Here is a 19734-nt window from a genome sequence, read left to right as displayed (position 1 = left end):
TCGCATTGAGGCACAGAGCCTTCAGGCTTGTCTTTCTAACACACTTTGCCCCTTTAGAATTTTGCTGTAACGTGGCCCTTTTTGCATTTTGCCTTAGGTTTCTCTGCCCTCCACTTTATTTTTCTTCTTTCTATCTTTTGCTTCTGCCCCCATTCTACTTCCCTCTGTCTCCCTGCATAGGTTCCCATCCCCCTGCTATATTAATTTAACTCCTCCCCAACAGCATTAGCAAACACTCCCCCTGGGACATTGGTTCCAGTCCTGCCCAGGTGCAGACCATCCGGTTTGTACTGGTCCCACCTTCCCCAGAACCGATTCCAATGTCCCAGGAATTTGAATACCTCCCTTCTGCACCACTCCTCAAGCCACGTAATCATCTGAGCTATCCTGCGATTCCTACTCTGACTAGCACGTGGCACTGGTAGCAATCCTGAGATTACTACTTTTGAGGCCCTACTTTTTAATTTAGCTCCTAGCTCCCTAAATTTGTCTCGTAGGACCTCATCCCGTTTTTTACCTATATCGTTGGTACCTATATGCACCACAACTGGCTGTTCACACTCCCTTTTCAAAATTTCCTGCACCCACTCCGAGACATCCTTGACCCTTGCACAGGGAGTCTTGGTTGTGGCCGCAGAAACGTCTATCTATTCCCCTTACAATAGAATCCCCTACCACTATAGCTCTCCCACTCTTTTTCCTGTCCTCCTGTGCAGCAGAGCCACCCACGGTGCCATGAACTTGGCTGCTGCTGCTCTCCCCTGATGAGTCATCCCCCTCAACAGTACCCAAAGCGATGTATCTGTTTTGCAGGGGGATGACCACAGGGGACCCCTGCACTACCTTCCTTGCACTGCTCTTCTTGTTGGTCACCCATTCCTTATCTGGCTGTGTATCCTTTACCTGCGGTAAGACCAACGACCAACTCTCTAAATGTGCTATTCACGTCATTCTCAGCGTCGTGGATGCTCCAGAGTAAATCCACCCGCAGCTCCAGTGCCGCAATAGCAAAAATGTCCTTCCTCAGATTAGACCAAAACTGTACACAATATTCAAGGTGTGACCTCACCAAGACCCTGTACAACTGCAGTAAAACCTCCCTGCTCCTATACTCAATTCCTCTTGCTATGAAGACCAACATGCCATTTGCGTTCTTCACCGCCTGCTGTACCTGCATGCCAACTTTCAATGACTGATGTACCATGACACCCAGGTCTCGTTGCACCTCCCTTTTTCCTAATCTGTCACCATTCAGATAATATTCTGCCTTCCTGTTTTTGCCACCAAAGTGGATAACCTCACATTTATCTACAATATACTGCATCTGCCATGCATTTGCCCACTCACCTAACCTGCCCAAGTCACCCTGCAGCCTCTTAGCATCTTCCTCACAGCTCACACCGCCACCCAGCTTAGTGTCATTTGCAAATCTGAAGATTTATCATTCAATTCCTTCATCTAAATCATTAATGTATATTGTAAATAGCTGGGGTCCCAGCACTGAACTTTGCACTACCCCACTAGTCCCTAATTGACCTCTTACTGTTGCAGATAATTTCTTGCTGTTGTGTTTCGTGTCTGTAGCTATACTCACTCCAGTCCCCTCTAATCATCGCTTTGTCATGTTTCTGAAGTTTCCAATGGGCTTTTTAGTCTCAGCCCCTTTTCTCTCTTCATGCTTGTGAAGCTCATTTTTCTTTCTCATTTCATTTCTGATTGTTCTGTAAGGTTTTACGATTGTATTGAAAGCATTGCTCACATGAAACAAATTTTGGCTCCAGTATTTGCTTTTATAAAGAATAGTTTATTCGCTATCCAGACTTCTAACCTTTTTGAGCAACACAAGGAGCTTGCTCTTTAAGCCGAAATGTTAATTTACATTTCGGGGTAAATTTCACAAAGGTTCATCAGTGATTTCACTAGATGGGAAATTGCAGGCAGAGCATGCCTGTTGTTAGTGTGAGGCCTTACAAAATTCATCTTTAGTGCATACAGGAATTCAGTTGGCAAGTAGTAGGATTTTAGCAGGGGAAAAACTGATATCCTGTATGCACTAAAGATAAAAAATGCACTAAAGAAACATTTTATGGGGGAAGTGGTGAGGAAGGAAGAGAAACAAGCAACACTCCATTTTAAATGTCTTCATTAAACTAGTGTTTAATGAAGCTGCACCATCCCAAATATAAAAATTAATATTAATAAGTAATGCACTTCTATAATTAAATATTTGTTCCTACCAATGTAAAAAATAAGTAATAAAAGTGTAATGTTATTTATTTTAATAGGTGCTATCATATTTGAAACTTTACAATATTGTGTTCATTTTATTATTGTATCTTACTAAAGTATTTATTATAATTTAATTATACACAGCAGAGTATTTAGCATTTAAAAGTGAAGTGTAATTTTGCAATGGCTTGAAAGCATGGGTAAGTGCAACAAAGCATTTTCAGGTTATTTGATAAAGCTTCCCAATTCTGAACAATCAACATGAAGTTCAGAATGACAAGGTCAGTTTCAATTTTTGGAATCAAATGGGGCAGAAACATTTTCAATGTTTTACAACTTAATTTTATTCAAGATTATAGGGCCAAAATTGCCCTCAATGAGAATTTGGGGTGGGCACTTCGATTTAAGCGGAAATTCACCGCCCGGCAGGAGTCGGAGGGACGAGCTGGAAAATTCGGCTCTTTAACTCCGACACCACCTCCCAGCGCTTTGAGGCGCTGTTTGAGGTGGTGTCATGTTGGGAGCTTGGCGGTGTCCATCACCGTCACACTGATGCATCGCAACTTCCCTCCCCTTCACTTAAAGGGGAGTGACGCTGTGAGTCCTACGTGGAGCCCACTGGGTCACCAGGGAGGGGTTCGGCCGGGCCAGCAGCCTGGCACCCAAGAGGGGGTGTCAGGCTGCCTATTGAACCAGCGGCCGCCATTGTCGGACTGACTTAGGAGTTGGACGAGAATTAATATCAAATGGCGGCCGCATCACCCAGCCACCGGCAGCTTCCCACTGTGTGAAGCGATGGCCATGCTCCCGCAGGGAAATTCCCCCCGCAGGCAGAAAAGGGGTCACCGGCAGGCGGTAAGGTGTCGGCACAAGACCAACAACGCGTCGGAGCGCCGGGCGGGTCGGAAATACTGGGGGCGGCGGGAACGGGTTTCCGCTGTGCCCGGCCCGCTGTCTGTACCCGGTCGGAAAGGCCTTACCGCCCCATTACCTCCGTCCGGGCCTTAAAGAAAGGAGCAATTTCCCCCTTATATGTTTAACATTTAAAAACTGATCACATTTCTGTAAGTAATTTAATTTCACTCTGTCTGGATTTAGTTGCAGGTTATTGAAAACTCTAAAGAATTATTATGGTTGTTGAGCAACATTGTATGAAGACACATTTATTTATATAGCTATTTAATAGCTATAGAATTGCACGTGTTAACTAATAAACATTACAGCAGGTATTTAAAACTGCAGGCCACTCTGCTTTCTAGAATCTGATTTTCTTTTCACCAGATCATTTTTTTAAAGACCAAGAAAAAAAATCTAAACCTTCAAAATCTGCATTACAATTTCAAAAATTATAATGGTCTGTGAATGGCCAGATGGCTGAAAAATAAGTGAAATATATTTTAAGCACAATGGTCAATATACAGAGAAATACTATAAAATGGTGCATGTTATAAGCTGCAGGTTCATTCCCAACTATGAAATATGCTGCAATCTTGCACCACAGTGTCTTCCCTTTTGCCCCCAAAACACCTAAACATGGAAGTGAAAAAGTCAAAAGTACTTGTGGCCAGCATTAATTTTAAAATTTACAACCATTATTATTAATGTTGGGACTTTAACTCTGGAGAAGGAATATACATGTAGAATTTAGATATTTAACATTGTGATTTTGTTAATATTCATTTCAGGCATTTGTTATTTTCTGCGGCCTTGGCATCAACAACACTATAATGTATGATCAAGTGAAAAAATCCTGGGCAAAGCAATCTGTAGCTCTTGATGTGAGTATCTTTATATACTGTATTAAAACAGAATTCTTGCTTCCATATATAACATCATCATGACTTGCTTCCGCACTAAAAATGAGTTCTCAGGTGACCGAAGAGTCCAATGTGGGACTGACAGTCTCTGTCACAGGTGGGGCAGATGGTGGTTGAAGGAGCGGATAGATGGGGTGCCTGGGCTGCCACGCGCTCCTTCCGTTGTCGACGCTTGGCTTCAGCTTGCTCTCGGCAAAGAGACTCGAGGTATTCAGCACCTTCCCGGATGCTTCTGCTTCACGTTGGACTATCTTGGACCAGGGATTCCGAGGTGTCAGTGGGGATGTTACATTTTTTTAAGGAGGCTTTGAGGGTGTCCTTCCTTGAAGCATTTCTTCTGCCTGCTTGCCGTGTCGGAGCACCGAGTAAAGCGCTTGTTTTGGGAGTCTCATGTCAGGCATGCAGTTGATGTGGCCCGTCCAGCGGGAGCTGATCGAGCGTGGACAATGCTTCAATGCTGGGGATATTGGCCTTAGCGAGGACACTGACGTTGGTGTGCCTATCCTGCCAATGGATTTGCAGGATCTTGCAGAGGCAGTGTTGGTGGTACTTCTCCAGTGTTTTGAGGTACCTGTTGTACATAGTCCGCATCTCTGAGCCATATAGGAGGATGGGTATCACCACTGCTCTGTAGACCATGAGCTTGTTGCCGGGTTTGAGGTCCTGCTCTTCAAACACTCTCTTCCTCAGGCAACTGAAAGCTGCACTGGCACACTGAAGGCAGTGTAGGACCTCGTCGTCGATGTCTGCCCTTGTTGACAGTAAACTCCCGAGGTATGGAAAATGGTCCACGTTGTCCAAGGCCTTATCATGGATTTTGATGACCGGGGGGCAGTGCTGTATGGCGGGGTCAGGTTGGTCGAGGACCTTTGTCTTATGGATGTTTAGTATAAGGCCCATGCTCTCGTATGCCTCGGTGAAGGTGTTGATGATGGCTTGGAGTTCGGCCTCCGAGTGTGCGCAGACACAGGTGTCGTCTGCATACTGTAGTTTGATGACAGAGGATGGGATGACCTTGGATCTGGCCTGGAGGAGGCGGAGGTTGACCAGATTCCCATTTTTCCAGTAATTTAACAGCGGGGAACTTACCAAGGGTGAGATGGTGCATTGCAGCAAGGAAGATCGAGAAGAGCGGTGGTGCGATGACACAGCCTTACGTGACCCCGGTCCGAACGTGGAATGGGTCTGTGGTGGATCCATTGGTCAGGATCACATAGAAACATAGAAACATAGAAAATAGGTGCAGGAGTAGGTCATTCGGCCCTTCGAGCCTGCACTACCATTCAATAAGATCATGGCTGATCATTCACCTCAGTACCCCTTTCCTGCTTTCTCTCCATACCCCTTGATCCCTTTAGCCGTAAGGTCCATATCTAACTCCCTCTTGAATATATCCAATGAACTGGCTTGCATGTCATCGTGCAGCAGGCGGAGAATAGTGATTGTTTCGTCTGTAATGCACTTATGAATGACACCACGAGGCACTGTGTTGTACTCAAACTGTAGTGACCTTGGTCCTTTATTTGTAATTCCAGAGTAAGGCACAAGCATGGTGGGCAGCCTTTTATACTGGGCCCTGCACAGTGACAAACCTTTCAGGGCAGCCGAATCTGAAGAGGACGCTCCATAATCCCTCATGGTTGACAGGATCGAAGGCTTTTGTGAGGTCGAAGAAGGGTTGGTGCTGTTCCCTGCATTTCTCTTGAATCTGCAGTGCGGTGAAGATCATGTCCATTGTACCCCTTAGTGGGCGGAATCCGCATTGTGACTCTGGGAGGAGTTCTTCAGCCACAGGAAGCAGCAACACAACTCGAGGGGAAGAAAGCAGCTCTACAGGCATCTAAAGGCAGAGGTCCAACAGGAAATCCATGACCTAAAGAACAGAGGGTGGGTGGCCAAATCTCAAGAAATCCAGCAGCTAGCCGACAACCACGATGTGCGAGGATTCTTCAGCGCAATCAAGACGACCTACGGCCCAAGCACCCAAGGCCCGACCCCACTGCTGGCCAAGAATGGAGAGGTGCTCATCAAGGACAGAGAGGCAGTCAGTGCCCGCTGGAAGGGGCACTTCGAGGATCTCCTCAGCTGAGACTCTGTCTTCGACGTGAGTATCCTTGACTCCATCTCACAGCATACCATCCGCCACCATCTCAGCACAACCACAGCCTGTGTGAGGTTGAAAAGGCCATCCAACAACTGAAGAACAACATGTCATCAGGAACAGATGGAATCCCCGCCGAAGCACTAAAACGTGGCGGAGAAGCACTACTGGCGCGGATCCATGACCCCATCTCTCTTATCTGGAAGGAGGAGATCATGCCAGGAGATCTGAGAGTAACGACAGAGGAATTTTCCTGCTGTCGACCACCAGGAAAATCATTGCAAGAATCCTCTTAAATCGCCATATATAACATGGTCATAGTAAACTACAATCACATCTGGAAGCCCTTGTGATTAATGAAGGTCGTGGGGTTGTGTAAAGGAGACTGCAAGGTGACATGAGTGCAGTCAATAGCATGCTGGACTTGGGAGAATCCTGAAATATATGTGAACGCCAGAGACCTATCCTGCGGCTTCCAGATGTCCAATGGGAAAATGATGAAAGTGAAGGCATTAGTCATCTGCTTAATGCAAGAATGGTCTGCAGACTGAGTGATGTTACTGATATCCTGTGTGGCAGCCAGTAAGGAGCCAGAGGCAAAGAACCTCAGGGACCTTGACTGCAACCACCGGGAGGGCGTTGAGTTCTTCTTATCTCAACGCCAAGAGCGTGAAGAGGTCAAGCGCAGGCAGCGGAAGGAACATGTGCCAAACCAGTCCCAAGCAACCCTTCCCTTGGCGAATGTCTGTCCCACCTGTGACAGAATCTGTGGCTCTCGTATTGGATTGTTCAGCCACCAAAGAACTCACTTCAGGAGTGGAAGCAAGTCTTCCTTGATTCCAAGGGACTGCCTATGATGATGATGATGATGTATGAAAATAGTGTTGGGAGGCAGAAGTACATCACTTAATGCCAGTAAACATATTGTTGAGGCTCTTGCCTGTTTTCCATGGGAGCTCTGGTCGCCTGGATTGAGGCCCCCCTGAAAACCAGCGAAGGTGGAAATGCAGCACGGAAGCCAGCACTTCTATTTCACGTGTTATTTTGGTCCTGCTACTGCCCTGTTTTTCAGCACAAACAAGGTGGTAGGGACTCAAATATCATTCTTATTGTCCAGTTTTGAATGCTCTACTTTAGCATGGATATGAGGGTATGGAAGAGACTTACCTTTAAATTTTTCAGGTTTAAATTTAAGATCATCACCAAAAGAATGAAGGGAGTAAAAGCCCATGGAATCCAAGGGAAAGTGGCAAGTTGGATCCAAAAGAGGCAGGAAGCAAAGGGTAATGGTTGCTAGGTATTTTTGTGACTGGAAGGCTGTTTTCAGTGGCGTTCCACAGGTATTACATCCCTTGCTTTTTGTGGTATATATCAATGATTTAGACTTCAATATCGGGGGCATGATTAAGAAGTTTGCAGATGGGACTAAAAAGTGGCCTTGTGGTTGATAGTGAGGAAGGAAGCTGTAGACTACAGGAAGATATCAATGGACTGGTCAGGTGGGCAGAATATTGGCAAATAGAATTCATTCTGGAGAAGTGTGAGGTAATACATTTGGGGAGGCCTAACAAGGCAAGAGAATACTCAGTAGATGGTAGGATATTGACAAGAGTAGAGGAACAGAGGGACCTTGGAGTGCATCTCCACAGATCCCTGAAGATAGGACAGGTAGATAAGGTGGCTAAGAAGGCATATGGGATACATTCCTTTAATAGCCAAGGCATAGAATAGGGAGATTATGCTTGAACTGTATAAAACACTAGTTAGGCCACAGCTAGAGTACTGCATCCAGTTCTGGTCACCATATTACAGGAAAGATGTGATTGCACTAGAGAGGGTTCAAAGGAGATTTACGAGGATGTTGCCAGGACTGGGGAATTTTAGCTATGAGGAAAGATAAGATAGGCTGGGGTTGTTTTCTTTGGAACAGAGGAGGCTGAGGGGAGACTTAATTGAGGTGCATCAAATTATGAGGGGTCTAGATAGAGTGGCTATGAAGGACCTATTTTCCTTAGCAGAGAGGTCAATAACCAGGGGGCCTCGATATAACTAATTGGTATAACGTTTAGAGGGGAGTTGAGGAGACATTTTTTTACCCAGAGGGTGGTGGGGGTCTAGAACTCACTGCCTGAAATGGGGGAGAGGCAGAGACCCTCATTGCATTTAAAAAGTGCTTGGATATACACTTTAAGTGTCGTGGCCTACAAGACTATGGACCAATAGCTGGAAAGTGTGATTAGACTGGATAGCTCTTTTTTGGCCACCACAGACATGATGGACCGAATGGCCTCCTTCTGTGCCATGAATTTCTATGATTCAATGATGAGCAGAAGTAGGCCATACGACCCCTCGAGCCTGCTCTACCATTCAATCAGATCATGGCTGATCTTTGACCTCAACTCCACTTTCCTGCCCGATTCCCATATCCCTTGATTCCCCTAGAGCCTAAAAATCTATCTATCTCAGCCTTGAATATACTCAACGACTCAGCATCCACAGTCCTTTGGGGTAGATAATTCCAAAGATTCACAAACTTCTGAATAAAGAAATTCATCCTCATCTCGGTCTTAAATGGCCCACCCCTTATCCTGAGATGTCCCCTAGTTCTAGACTCTCCAGCCAGGGGAAACAACCTCTCAGAATTTACTCTGTCAATCTCGCTCAGAATCGTATATGTATCAATGCGATCACCTCTCATTCTTCTAAACTCCAGAGAGTATAGACCCAATCTACTCAATCTTTCCTCATAGGACAAGCTTCTCATCCTAGGGATCAATCTAGTAAACCTTCGTTGCACTGCCTTTAAGGCAAGTATATCCTTCCTCAGATAAGGAGACCAATACTGTGCATAATACTCAACAAAGCCCTGTAAAATTGTAGCAAGAATTCTTTACTCTTATACTCCAACCCCCTTGCAATAAAGGCCAACATTCCATTTGCCATCCTTATTTCTTGCTGTATCTGCATACTAACTTTCTGTGTTTCCTGTATGAAGACACCTAAATCTCTCTGAACAACAATATTTAATAGTTTCTCACCATTTAAAAAATATTCTGTTTTTCTATTTTCCTACCAAAGTGAATAACCACATTGTACTCCATCTGCCACCTAATTGCCCACTCATGTAAGCTATCTAGAAAGGTTGAGCAGGTTGGGCTTATACTCATTGGAGTTGAGAAGAATGAGAGGTGATCTTATTGAAACATATAAGGTACTGAGGGGGCTCGACAAGGCAGAGAGAATGTTTCCACTCGTGGGGGAATCTAGAATTAGGGGTCATAGTTTAAGAATAAGGGTTTGCCCATTTAGAACGGAGATGAGGAGGAATTTCTTCTCTCAGAGGGTCGTAAATCTGTGGAATTCTCTGCCCCAGAGAGCTGTGGAGGCTGGATCATTGAATATATTTAAGGTGGGGATAGACACATTTTTGAGCGATAAGGGAGTGAAGGGTTATGGGGAGCGGGCAGAGAAGTGGAAGGGAAGCCCAAGATCAGATCAGCCATAATCTTATTACCGGTAAATGATGGAGCAGGCTCGAGGGACCAAATGGCCTACTCCTGCTCCTATTTCTCATATTCTTATGTTCTTATCTCTATCCCTTTGCAGGCTCTTTGTGTCCTCCTCACAGCTTATTTTTCCATCTAGCTTTGTATCATCAGCATACTTGGTTACATTGCACTCGGTCCCTTTATTTAAGTCATTAATATAGATTGTAAATAGCTGAGGCCCCAGCACTGATCCTTCCGGCACCCCACTAGTTATATCCTGCCAACCGGAAAATAACCTGTTTATCCCTACTCTCTGTTTTCTGTCCGTTAACTAATCCTCTATCCATGCTAATATATTACCCTCAATCCCATGAGCCCTTATCTTGCGTAGAAACCTTTTATGTGGCACCTTATGCCATTTGGATATACGTTTATGAGGGGGCTTGACAAGGATGCATAGAGGATGTTTCCACTGATAGGGGAGACTCGAACTAGGGAACATAATCTTTGAATAAGGGGCTGCCCATTTTAAACTGAGATGAGGAGGAATTTCTTCTCTCAGAACGTTGCAAATATGTGGAATTCGCTGTCTCAGAAAGCTGTGGAAGCGGGACATTGAGTAAATTTAAGACAGAGATAGACAGTTTCTTAAACAATAAGGGGATAAGGGGTTATGAGGAGCAGGCAGGGAAATGGACCTAAGTCCATGATCGGATCAGCCACGATCGTATTAATGGCGGAGCAGGCTCGAGGGGCCATATGGCCTACTCCTGCTCCTATTTCTTAAGTTCTTATGTTCACAACATTATAAGCCTCTTCTTTTAATCTAATACAATCGTTAACTTCTTTAATTAGTCACTGATGGATCACTTTTCCTGTGGAGTGTTTATTTCTCAATTGAATGTATATTCATTTAGAATTTTAGAATATCTCTTTAAATGTTTGCCACTGCTTATCTACCATCTACCTTTTAATCTAATTTCCCAACCTACTTTAGCCAACTCGCCCCATATGTAATTGGTTTTATTGTTCTCATTTCGGACTTAAATATTTCACCCTCAAACTCAACGTGAAATTCAATCATATTATGATTACTCTTCCCCAGAGAATCCTTGACTATGATATTACTAATTAACCCTGTCTCATTACACAATGCAAGATCTAAAATAGCCTGTTCCATGGACTATATGTCGTTGGTTCCTATGTGGATCACAACAACTGGATCCTCCCCCTCCCACTCCAAAATCTTCACCAGCCTTGAGGAAATGCCCTGAACCCTGGCACCTGGGCAGGCAACACACCCTTCAGGACTCCCTTTCATGGCTACAGAGGACAGTATCTATCCCCCTGACTATATTGTCCCCTACCACTACAACATTCCTTTTTACTCCCCGACCCCCTTCCCCACCCCCCTCAACTTGAATGGCCTCCTGTATCACGGTGCCATGGTCAGTTTGCTCATCCTCCCTGCAGTTCTTGTTTTCATCCATACAGGCAGCAAGTACATTATACCTGATGGACAAGGTCAAGGCCTGAAGCTCCTCCATCATTACATCCTGGGTCCTCATTCCTTCCTGACTCACAATCACACCCTCCTGTCTCTGACAATTTACTAACTCTAAAGAACTGCTTAACCAAAGGTTGTGACTGCCATCTGGAACAAAGTGTTCAGGTAACTCTCCCCCTCCCTGATGCACCGCAATGTCTGCAGCTCGGACTCTAGCTCAACAATTCTGAGCAGAGGTTGCTTGAGCTGCAGGCACTTAGTTAATTTTTTCAATTAATTATTTTTAGTTTTAATTAGTTAATCTAGTTTAAATTAATTTAATAAATTAATTGCAGTTATTAGAGAGCAAAATTCCCTGGATTCTGGAGAGGTCCCAGCAGATTGGAAAACCACAAATGTAATGCCCTATTTAAGAAAGGAGGGAGACAGAAAGCTGGCAACAATAGACCAGTTAGCCTAACATCTGTCATTTGGAAAATGCTGGAGTTCATTATTAAAGAAGCAGTAGTAGGACATTTAGAAAATCATAATGCAGAGTCAACATGATTTTATGGAAAGGAAATCATGTTTGACAAATTTGCTGTAGTTCTTTGAGGATGTAACGAGCAGGGTGGCTCAAGGGAAACCAGTAGATGTCATGTATTTGGATTTCCAGAAAGCATTCGATAAGGTGCCACATAAAAGGTTACTGCACAAGATAAGAGCTCACGGGGTTGGGGTAATATATTAGCATGAATAGAGGATTAACTAACCACCAAAAAACAGAAAGTCGGGATAAGTGGGTCATTTTCAGGCTGGCAAACTGTAACTAGTGGGGTGCCACAGGGATTAGTACTGGCGCCTCAACTATTTACAATCTATATTAATGACTTGAATGAGGGGACCGAGTGTAATGTAACCAAATTTGCTAGATAAAAAAATAAGTGGGAAAGCAAGTTGTGCGGCGGACACAAAGAATCTGCTAAGAGATACAGACATGCTAAATGAGTGGCCAAAAATTTGGCAGATGGAGTATAATGTGGGAAAATGTGAGGTTATCCACTTTGGCAGGAAAAATAAAAAAGCACATTATTATTTAAATGGGGAGAGATTACAAAATGCTGAGGTACAGAGGGATCTGGGTGTCCTCGTACATGAAACACAAAAAGTTAGTATTGTGTTCCTAACACAGATGAGACTGCACACAGGGGAGTTAAAGTAACAGTGACCTCAGTCTTTATTAAGACACTCCAGAGTGAGGAACAGGCCTTCGGGGCCGGCTTATAAACAGTGCTCCCAAGGGATGCTGGGATCCCTTGGGACTTCAGGGGATGCACTCCCTGGTGGCGGAACATGGGAGTGCATGCTTTATCACTCACTCACTCACCCCCAAAGTCAAAGTGAAAACTATTTACAAGGTGAGGCGGTCGGGAACCTTTCTTTCCCTGGTGGGCCGCCTTGGTACAAATGTCTGTTCTGGTGTGTTGGCTGTGCCCTCGCTGGGCTGGCGTGTTGTTTGCCCTGCAGGGCTGCTAGGTGAGCCTGGCCTTGCTGGGCTGTTGCGCGTGATGGGTTTGATTTCCTGGTCCGACGTGGTGTCGTTGATCGTTTGGGTGTGTGTTATGGGCTCGAGAAAGGTGGTGTCTGCTGTGGGTTGTTCAGGGCAGTCTGTGAACCGCAGCCTCGTTTGGTCCAGGTGCTTTCTGCAAATTTGTCCATTGTCTAGTTTGACTACAAACACCCTACTCCCTTGTTTAGCTATCACTGTGCCCGCGATCCACTTGGGACCATGTCCATAGTTTAGCACATACACAGGGTCATTCAGATCATTTCCCGTGACACAGTGGCGCGACCATCGTTTAAACTTTGTTGCTGCCGCCTGCTCTCTACCTGATCATGCAGCTTGGGGTGAACCAGCGAGAGTCTAGTTTTAAGTGTCCTTTTCATGAGCAGCTCAGCCGGGGGCACCCCTGTGAGCGAGTGGGGTCTCGTGCAGTAGCTGAGCAGTACTCGGGACAGGCAGGTTTGGAGTAAGCCTTCTGTGACTCGTTTAAGGCTCTGTTTGATGGTTTGTACTGCCCGCTCTGCCTGCCCATTGGAGGCTGGTTTAAACGGGGCCGAGGTGACATGTTTGATCCCATTGCGGGTCATGAATTCTTTAAATTCGGCACTGGTGAAACATGGCCCGTTGTCACTGACCAGTATGTCAGGCAGGCCGTGGGTGGCAAACATGGGCCTCAGGCTTTCAATGGTGGCGGTGGCAGTGCTTCCCGACATTATTTCACATTCAATCCATTTTGAAAAAGCATCCACCACCACCAGAAGCGGGCCCGCATAGTCGACATGGATCCTTGACCATGATCTGGAGGGCATGGACCACAAACACAGTGGTGCCTCTCTGGGCGCGTTGCTCAACTGAGCACACAGGCTGCATTGCCGTACACGGGACTCTAAGTCAGAGTCGATACCGGGCCACCATACGTGGGATCTGGCTATCGCTTTCATCATTACTATACCCGGGTGTGTGCTGTGGAGATCCGAGATGAACGTCTCCCTGCCCTTTTTTGGGTAGCACTACGTGGTTACACCACAACAGGCAGTCTGCCTGAATGGACAGCTCGTCCTTTCGCTGCTGAATGGCTTGATTGGCTCTTGCATTTCAACGGGAATGCTGGCCCAGCTCCCATGCAGTACACAGTTTTTTACTAGGGACAGCAGAGGATCTTGGCTGGTCCAAGTCCTAATCTGGCGGGCCGTGACAGGTGATTTATAATTTTCAAATGCTTCCATGACCATCAACAAGTCTGTGGGCTGCGCCACCATCAACAAGTTTGCAGGCTGCGCCATTTCCAACCCCGTGGTGGGCAATGGTAGCCGACTGAGAGCATCCGCACAGTTCTCGGTGCCTGGCCTGTGGCAGATAGTATAGTTATACGCTGATAGCGCAAGTGCCCACCTTTGTATGCGGGCTGAGGCATTCGTATTTATCCTCTTGTTTTCAGCGAACAGGGATATGAGGGGCTTGTGATCAGTTTCCAGCTAAAATTTGAGGCCAAACAGGTACTGATGCATTTTCTTTACCCCGAACACACATGCTAATGCCTCTTTCTCAAACATGCTGTCGGCCCTCTCAGCCTTAGACAAGCTCCTGGAGGCATAGGCGACAGGTTGCAACTTCCCAGCAATGTTAGCTTGTTGTAATACACACCCGACTCCGTATGACGACGCATCACATCCTAGCACAAGTCTTTTACATGGGTTATACAATACAAACAGCTTGTTGGAGTATAAAATGGTTCTGGTTTTCTCAAAAGCAATTACTTGATTTTTTCCCCATAACCAGTTCTCACCTTTACGCAATAACACATGTAGGGGCTCTAAGAGGGTGCTTAACACCGCTAGGAAGTTATCAAAATAGTTGAGGAATCCCAGGAACGACCGCAGCTCCATGACGTTCTGTGGCCTGGGTGCATTCCTGATAGTGTCTGTGGGCCGAATGCTGTCCGCTGCGATCTTTCTCCCCAAAACTCCACTTCTGTTGCCATGAAGATGCATTTTGACCTTTTCAGCTGCAACCTTACGCGATCCAGTCACTGGAGGACCTCCTCCAGGTTTTGTAGGTGCCCAACAGTGTCCCGACCCGTGACCAATATGTCGTCCTGAAAAACCACCGACTTGAGTAGGCTCTCCATGTTTCGCTGGAAGATTGCTGCAGCCGACCGAATTCCAAACGGGCATCCGTTGTAGATGAATAGTCCTTTGTGCGTGTTGATGCAGGTGAGGCCCTTCGAAGACTCCTCCAGCTCCTGCGTCATGTATGTCGAAGTCAGGTCAAGCTTGGTGAACGTCTTGCCTCCTGCCAGTGTCGCAAATACGTCGTCTGCCTTAGGTAGCAGGTATTGGTCCTGTAGCGAGAAACAATTAATAGTTACTTTACTGTAGTGTCTCTGCACATGCCTGTAGTGTCAAGGCATGGATATTTCAGACATGGATATATCAGACAAGGTCACTCTGTGACCGTTACTTTATTCCCAGGACTAAAGAGTGTTGATCCTTGGTGGGACCTTCCTTTTTATACCTGGAAGCTCAGGTGAGGAGCTCACTCCCTGTGGTCAGGGTGTGCATTGCAAGGGTATAGGTACAGTATGCATGAGTTATAGTTACATACTTATCGTCATTGCAAGGTGGTGAAATACATGACATCACCTTCCCCCCTTAGGTCTTTTAGTTTCAGAGATTAAGTCTATCGGGTGGTCGGCGCTCTCTCGTGGAGCGCCGCAGTTGTGACTCTGGTGGCTGAGCCTCGGCACGCGTCTCTGTCACTTGAGGTGATTCCGGCCTGTCCGGGCTGGCTGCAGGGACTGTGCATGCTGAGGGCTGTCTTTGTTGCTCGTGCACTGGCAGTGGTGTGGGTGCTATCTCATCATGCTCTTCTTCCGGTTCCTCCGTGTCTGCACTAAACCTTGTCGTTACTTGGTCCAAGTGTTCGCGGCATATCTGCCCATTGTTTAGTCTGACCACCATGATCCTGTTTCCTTCTTTGCCAATTACGGCGCCCTCAAGCCATTTGGGTCTCACAGCATGGTTAAGAACAAATACCGGGTCATCGATTTCTATACATCTCCCCCTTGAGCCTTGATCATGGAGCTCGGTTTAGGACTGGCGCTTGCCCTCAACAATGTCTGCCAGGTCTGGGTGAATGAGGGACAGCCGCATCTTGAGCGTGCTTTTCATGAGGAGTTCCGCTGGCGGGACTCCCGTGAGCGAGTGTGGCCGGGACCTATAGGCCAGCAGGCGGCGCGATAGGCGATACTGAAGGGAGGGTCCTTGAATGCGTAGCATGCCCTGCTTTATGACTTGGACCGCCCGTTCTGCCTGGCCATTGGAGGCCGGCTTGAACAGCGCTGTCCGGACATGCTTGATCCCATTGCCTGACATAAACTCCTGGAACTCATGGCTGGTAAAACACGGGCCATTATCGCTGACCAGGATGTCCGGCAAGCTGTGGGTCGCAAAACCGTACACAGACTCTCCACAGTGATGGATGTCATGCACGAGTTCAATATGATGCACTCGATCCACTTCGAGTATGCATCGACAACGATCAGGAACATTTTTCCCACATGAATACGTGACCATGGCCTGGTGGGCCAGGGCCACGGGCTAAGTGGGGCCTCCCTGGGGGCATTGCCCAGCTGGGCACACGTCGTGCACCTGCGAACCCAGTGTTCCAGGTCTGAGTCAATCCCCGGCCACCACACGTGTGACCGGGCAATAGCCTTCATTAACGCGATGCCAGGGTGCTCGCTGTGGAGTTCCCTGATGAACACTTCCCTTCCTTTCTGGGGCATGACTACCAGGCTGCCCCACAATAGGCAGTCGGCTTGGACGGAGAGTTCATCCATCCGTCTCTGAAACGGCCTGACTTCCTCGGGGCACGCCCTGTGTGCGGGCGCCCAGTCCCCAGTCAGGACATATTTCTTTATCATGGATAGGAGGGTGTCCCTGTTGGTCCAGAGTTTGATCAGTTGGGCTGTAATGGGGGAGCCCGCAGTGTCAAAAGCTTCAACGGCCATGACTATCTCGGCGCTCTGCTCCGACGCCCCCTCGGTGGTGGCCAGTGGGAGCCTGCTGAGTGCATCAGCGCAATTTTCGGTGCCTGGCCGGTGCCGTATGGTGTAGTCATATGCAGCCAGCATGAGAGCCCATCGCTGTATGCGAGCTGACGCATTAGCATTGACAGCCTTGCTGTCGGACAACAGGGATGTTAATGGCTTGTGGTCCGTCTCTAGCTCGAACCGTCTACTGAAAATGTACTGGTGCACACACGCGAGTGCCTCCTTCTCGACCATGCCATATCCACTCTCTGCCTTGGAGAGCGACCTGGAGGCATAAGCCACTGGTTGGAGTCGGCCGTCATCGTTACCTTGCTGCAAAACACACCCAACCCCGTAGGATGACGCATCGCACGTTAAAAACAGTTTTTTACAGGGGTCATACAAAGTCAACAGTTTGTTGGAACACAGCAGGTTCCTCGCCTTATTGAAAGCCCGTTCTTGACAATCCCCCCCAAGACCATTCACAAACTTTATGGAGGAGCATGTGTAACAGATCCAACAATGTGCTTAAGTTCAGCAGGAAGTTCCCAAAATAATTCAAGAGTCCCAGGAATGATCGCAACTCCGACGTATTGCCGGGCCTGGGCACCCGGCGAATCGCCTCAGTTTTTGATTCAGTGGGCCGGATCCCATCTGCGGCAACCCTCCTGCCCAGGAACTCAACCTCTGGGGCCAAAAACACGCACTTGGCCTTTTTTAGCCGCAGGCCTACCCGTTCCAATCGGCGTAGCACCTCCTCCAGGTTGTGAAGGTGTTCCTCAGTGTATCGACCTGTTATAAGGATGTCATCTTGGAACACGATTGTTCCAGGGATGGACTTGAGCAAGCTTTCCCTGTTTCGCTGAAAGATAGCCGCTGCCGAACGAATGCCAAATGGGCACCTGTTGTAGACAAATAATCCTTTGTGTGTCGTGATGGTGGTCAGAAGCTTGGAATCTTCAGCCAGTTCCTGAGTCATGTAGGCCGAAGTGAGGCCCAGTTTCGTGAACAGCTTACCACCTGTCAGTGTGGCAGAAAGGTCCTCCGCTCTCGGGAGTGGGTATTGGTCTTGCAGCGACACTCGGTTGATGGTGGCTTTGTAGTCGCCACAAATCCTAACCGAACCATCTGCTTTGAGGACGGGAACAATGGGACTTGCCCAGTCGCTGAATTCAATGGCCGAAATTATGCCCTCTCTGAGTAACCTGTCCTGTTCACTTTCAATTTTCTCACGCATCACGTACGGCACCGCTCTGGCTTTGTGGTGCACTGGTCTGGCGTCCAGAGTGATGCGTATCACTACTTTGGTGCCCTTGAACGTTCTGACACCAGGTTGAAAGAGTGACTCGAATTTTTGCAATACCTGCAAGCATGAACTTCGCTCCACGGATGAAATGGCGTGCACATCCCCCCCCATTTCCAATTCATCTCAGCTAGCCAACTCCTCCCCAAGAGCGCGGGGCCATTTCTCGGAACAATCCATAGTGGCAGCCGGTTCTGTGACCCATTATGTGTTACCACCAAGTTTGCACTGCCCAGCACTGGGATGATCTCTTTGGTGTACGTACGTAGCTGCGTCTCAATGCGTCCCAATTTGGGCCTGCTAGCTCTGTGTGGCCAGAGTCTCTCAAATTGTTGGGCGCTCATGAGGGACTGGCTAGCTCCGGTATCCAGCTCCATGTGCACCGGAATGCCATTCAGTAAGACTTTCATCATCATGGGCGGCATTTTGGTGTATGAGCTGTGGACGTCGGCCACATGAACTCTCTGAACTTCAGCCTCCATGGTAGTTCCCCAGGCCTCATCCTACATTTCAGACCCCTCGTCTGGTTCGTCTGTCTCACAGACTAGCCTCGCTACTGCCTTTTTGCACATCCTGGCCAGGTGTCCCTTGACATTACAAATCCTACAGGTGTAATGTTGGAAACTGCAGATTTTTGCAGTGTGTTTGCTCCCACATCTCCAACATGAGCTGAGATTGCTGTGAACAAAAGGACTATTCCCAGGCATTCCTCTCTGATGGCCCTTTTGGCTGTTTCTAAGCACTCTGATAGGAGGTGTTAATTGTTCCATCGCAGGATGTATTGTTCCTAGTGATGGCGTGAATTGCCGAGCCCCTTTCCGTTGTCCCTGTTGCAGGCCCACTGGAACTAGTTGCTGCCTGGACGGTGTCGAATTGCCCTTGCCTGCCTGCCTGGATGGTGTCGAATTGCCCTTGCCTGCCTATGGGGTTCTGTGCCATTTTTATAACATTGATTCCCTGGTTCAACGCAACTTTAAAACCAGGGCTGTGTGCGTAGATTAGCTTGGTCTCTTCTTCCCCTGCCATAAAGGTCTGAGCTATCAATGCCGCCCCTTCTAATGTCAAATCCTTCATCTTTATTGAGCTTCCTGAAAATGCCGGCATGATTAATGCCCTCGGTGAAAAAGTCGTTTAACATCTCCCCCCTGCGGGCATTGGAGAACTTACAGAGACTGGCCAAACGCCGCAGTTCCGCCACGAAGTCCGAGATGTGAGAGTAGAACTGGTGCCGGGCCATGTGTACGCTACTTGCTGGCTTGAGATGCTCACTGATCAGCTGGCTGAGCTCTTCGAAGGACTTGTCCGCTGGCTTTTGGGGTGCGAGCAGGTCTTTCATTAGTGCATACGTCTGTGGACCACAGCTGGTCAGTAGATGCGCCCTCCGCTTGTCAGCCGCTGCCTCTTCTAGCCAGTCCTTTGTGACAAAGCTCTGCTGGAGTCTTTCCACAAAGTCGTCCCAGTCCTCACACACACAATAGCATTCCTCTGTGCCACCGGTGGCAATCTTCGTGGTTCGGTGATTCCCGATTCTCGTCGCCAGATGTAGTCTCTCAGCACCTTGTTCCAAACTCACACAAGGTATGGATATATCAGACATGGTCACTCTGTTTATTCTCAGGACTAAAGAGTGTTGATCCTAGGTGGAACCTCCCCTTTTATACCGGGAAGCCCAAGTGAGGAGCTCACTCCCTGTGGTCAGGGTGTGCATTACAA

The 19734-nt window shown here is 47.4% G+C and overlaps 1 protein-coding gene across 2 annotated transcripts in view; it reads left to right on the top strand.

The window, feature by feature from the left end:
* pde11a (phosphodiesterase 11a) overlaps nt 1-19734 on the top strand; it is a 609195-nt gene that overhangs the window by 354212 nt on the left and 235249 nt on the right. For both annotated transcript variants that reach the window (XM_070875770.1, XM_070875769.1), the window contains one exon: nt 3915-4007. In XM_070875770.1, coding sequence (XP_070731871.1) covers nt 3915-4007 — 93 coding nt within the window. The remainder of the gene's footprint in view (nt 1-3914; nt 4008-19734) is intronic.

The sequence above is a fragment of the Pristiophorus japonicus genome, chromosome 3 (genome assembly GCF_044704955.1).
Source record: "Pristiophorus japonicus isolate sPriJap1 chromosome 3, sPriJap1.hap1, whole genome shotgun sequence".
NCBI classification, from domain to species: Eukaryota; Metazoa; Chordata; class Chondrichthyes; family Pristiophoridae; genus Pristiophorus; species Pristiophorus japonicus.
This window is presented reverse-complemented; position numbering and strand designations above follow the sequence as displayed.